This window comes from Chenopodium quinoa, unplaced genomic scaffold (genome assembly GCF_001683475.1).
Source record: "Chenopodium quinoa cultivar QQ74 unplaced genomic scaffold, ASM168347v1, whole genome shotgun sequence".
Classification (NCBI taxonomy): domain Eukaryota; kingdom Viridiplantae; phylum Streptophyta; class Magnoliopsida; order Caryophyllales; family Amaranthaceae; genus Chenopodium; species Chenopodium quinoa.
Genome location: NW_018743894.1, coordinates 4,080,789 through 4,084,449, shown reverse-complemented (window position 1 = coordinate 4,084,449; position 3,661 = coordinate 4,080,789). Strand labels below are relative to the sequence as shown.

At 38.7% G+C, this 3,661-nt stretch overlaps 1 protein-coding gene across 1 annotated transcript; it reads right to left on the bottom strand.

Annotated features, from left to right (window-relative positions):
• Positions 1–429: 429 nt before the first annotated feature.
• LOC110686806 lies at positions 430–2,732 on the bottom strand. The gene is made up of 2 exons (XM_021863395.1): positions 1,106–2,732; positions 430–833 (listed from the first exon to the last, which is right to left on the bottom strand). Exons 1-2 carry the CDS (start codon positions 2,730–2,732, stop codon positions 430–432), a joined length of 2,031 nt encoding a protein of 676 aa, XP_021719087.1.
• Between the last annotated feature and the right edge of the window lie 929 nt (positions 2,733–3,661).

Sequence of the window (3,661 nt, the reverse complement as noted above, 5' to 3'; positions counted from 1 at the left end):
GGGGAGTCCTTGGAGCTGAGAAGTTATGATTCATGCCAGTTTCCCTACAAAACTCATCGAATCTTGAGTTCTCAAATTCAGTTCCGTGATCTGATCTGAGATGGACTATGGAGTGACCACTGATTTTCTGTATTTTCTTGGCAAAGGCAACAAACTCGTTAAAAGTTTCATCTTTACTAGCAAGAAAAATAACCCAAGTGAATCTAGAATAATCATCAACAATAACCAAAACATATTTCTTGCCACTCGTGCTTTGAATTCTCATGGGACCACACAAATCCATATGGATTAATTCCAAAGGCTTTGTAGTGCTCACCATTTTCTTCAATTTAAAAGATGAGCGAACATGCTTGCCTTTCACACATGCATCACAAACTTTGTTCTGTAGGAACTTGATAATAGGAAGTCCCACAACCAAGTTCCTTGACCTTAGCTTGTCCAGTAATGAAAAGCTAGCATGTCCAAAACGTTATGCCATAGCAGGGGATCATCGTCAACAACACTCAGACATGTAAGGATGTTCCTTGGGATTAAGTTGAGGTCAACTGTATAAGTGTTCCCTCTTCTTGTTCCTTCTAGAACAACCTTTCCTGACTTGTTGTTGATGATGTTACAAGAATCAGAAGTAAAACTTACAGAGTTTCCTTTGTCACAAAATTGTGATATACTGAGCAAATTGTGCATTAAGCCCTCGACCAGGAACACATTATCAATGGAATGAGATTTTGATCTACCAAATTTGCCTTTTCCAATGATCTCGCCCTTCTTATTATCCCCAAAGGTTACTGTTCCTCCAGGGTAGTCTTCTAGTGAGAGGAATTTTGATTTTTCACCTGTCATATGCTTTGAACAACCGCTGTCGAGATACCACGAGTTGTTCCCCCTCACTAGGACCTGCAAGAAAACTAAGCATTAGGATCAGGAACCCAGGTTTCCTTGGGTTCCTTAGACATGGATGCAATATCAGTTTTCTTGACCCACACTTGTTTTACATTTCTTTTATCAGCTTCTTCTCTTATCCTACAGTGTCCATAGAGATGTTCAGTCTTACCACAAAAAGTGCATACCTTCATGCTAGGAAGCTCAACATATTTCTTTTGCTTACCTTTCTTGGTCATATAACCAAGACCTTCAGTTCTTTTTCCTTGAGCTTCAGCTATCCACTTAGGTATGACTTTTGGGTCAATAATTTTATCCTTTCTAGCATTCAGTTCCGATTCAAGTTGATCCTTTTGGGTTTTTAAAGTAGAAAGCTCATTTTTCAAATTTTCAAAATCAACATTGAATTTAAGCAATTGATCGCTTGAGGAATTGCTAGAACTGATATCAGAATTTATGAGCTTATACTGAGTTAATTCAACATTCAGAATAATACATTCATTCTTAATCCTATCAGCTATCTCAGTTATGTGTTTGTATTTAAAATCAAGCTCTCTTAATTTGCTTTGAGACTTGGCATAGGCTGTTTCCAACCAAGCACCATGTTCTTTGCAAACCTTAAGAGCTTTTTCACATTTGTTCAACTTTACACATGTATCTCTAAAGAATTCTTCTTCTTCAAGACATATATCTATTAAGACATCTTTAGAGAGAGTTTTAAGCTGTTTAGGATCAAGAAATACCTCTTTCTTGAGTTCCTCAAGGTAAGCTTTTTCATCATCTAATTTGGCCATCAAACAAAGATTGGCCGTCTCCTCTTCTGGCTGGTCATCATCTTCTTCTTCACTCTCTGAGTCTCCCCAGGCTGCTATCATGGCCTTCCTCATGTCTGACTTCTGATAGTTTGCTTTGCTGAATTTTTCTCTTCCATGTTCCTTAGCCTTTCCTTTTCCTTTATCATTTTCCCAAAGGGGACAGTCTCTGATAAAGTGATCTGGGGATCCACACTTGTGGCAGCTGTAGTCAGGCTTTGGATTTGAGGTCTTTTTCCCGAAGTTCCTTGAGGTTCGGCTTTTCTTGAACATCTTTTTGAATCTTCGCACAATTAGGGCAGCCTCATCCTCGTCCACTTCTGAGTCTTCCTTCTCATCCGCCTTAAGAGCCAATCCCTTGTTCCTCATGGGTTCATTGTTGACTCCAAGGTGTAGCTCATGAGTCATGAGAGAACCTGCTAGTTGTTCAATATTGAACTTGGTAAAGTCCTTCATTTCCTGAAGGGCTGTCACCTTAGCTCTCCACCTCTCATCTTGTGGAAGACTTCTAAGAATCTTCCTAACCTGCTCATCTGTAGGAATCTGTCTACCAAGGGAAACCAACTCATTTATGATGTTAGTAAAACGGGTTAGCATCTCTTGAATGGTTTCCTTAGGCTGCATTTCAAATCTTTCATACTTGGACATAAGTAGATCGATTTTTGAGCGTTTAACCTCATTAGCTCCTTCATGAGTAATCTGCAGCAAATCCCATATTTTCTTAGCGTTCTTGCACCCCATAACACGATTGTGTTCGTGAGGTCCAAGTCCACAGTGGAGCAATTTCACAGCCATAGCATTTATTTCCATTTTCTCAAAATCCTCTTTTTCATATTCAGACATAGGCTTAGGGATTACCTCATTCTGAGCATTAGTTTTGGTGACTTCGAAATCACCAACCTCGATGACCTTCCAGACTTGGTAGTTCTCTGCCTTGATAAATATCTCCATGCGGTTCTTCCAGTAAGTATAGAACTTGCCGTTGAACATAGAAGGCCTCTGTGTTGAGTATCCTTCCTCGAGCTTCTCATGAGTATTCATTTTCTCCAAGACCTTTCTTCTTCAGGGTTTCCTGATTTTCCTAGAAGTTAGGCTCTGATACCAATTGTTGTTTTAATGAATACTACAAGAAGGGGGGGTTGAATTGTAGTATGAGAATTTAGCCAATCTTTTTGCGGAATTAAACTTACGTTAGCTAAAGGAACTGAGAGATTAACTAAAGGAACTAAAGAATGCAAGAGAGATTTTATGTGGAAAACTCCTTGGCCCTAACAAGGAGAAAAACCACGACCACTTGGGATTTTGGGAAAAGAATCTTCACTATAATAGGGCAAATGATCCTATTACAAGCTAAAGGCTCAAACTCAAGTTCCTCTACGAACTTGAGACCCTGAGGAACAAGTCACCCAACTTGTTACTCTTCTCTTCTCTTTCTCTCTTCTCACTTCTCTGTTCTCTCTTCTCTTTCTCTTCTCTTTCTCTTCTCTTTCTCTTCTCTTTCTCTTCTCTCTCTCTCTTCTCTTTCTCATACACAAACGTTCACTCGAACTTCCCCATTCCCAATTACAACTCGAAAGAAAAACAAACTCTAGTATAAGAACATTTAGAACACTCTAATAGACTTGTATGGAATTGGACTCTTAACTCGAATAAAAGATGAAAACTTATGTGAGCAAAGGGTGAGATTTTCCATCTGAAATCAACAACTATTTATAGACCAAAATTTGTTTAGGAAAAACTTCTTTGTGCAGCAATTCCATTACGCCACTTCTCATACCCACTAAGAAGATCATGTCCCTAAAATTAAGGGACCATGAACACCTCAATGTGCAAGACCATGTCTAGAAGAAGAACATGGGAGAGTAGGCCGCAAGTTTAGAGAAAACGTGGAGATTTTATTTTGTCAAAAACATTTTCCGAAAATCAGAAAAAGAAAATAAAATCTTTTTAATTTAAGAAAAAGATAAAAT

Coding starts and splice junctions, on each gene's coding strand:
- LOC110686806 (XM_021863395.1), bottom strand. CDS start 2,732: ATGAATACTCATGAGAAGCTCGAGGAAGGATACTCAACACAGAGGCCT. Junction 834..1,105: donor TGGTTATATGACCAAGAAAG/GTAAGCAAAAGA, acceptor AGCATATGACAG/GTGAAAAATCAAAATTCCTC.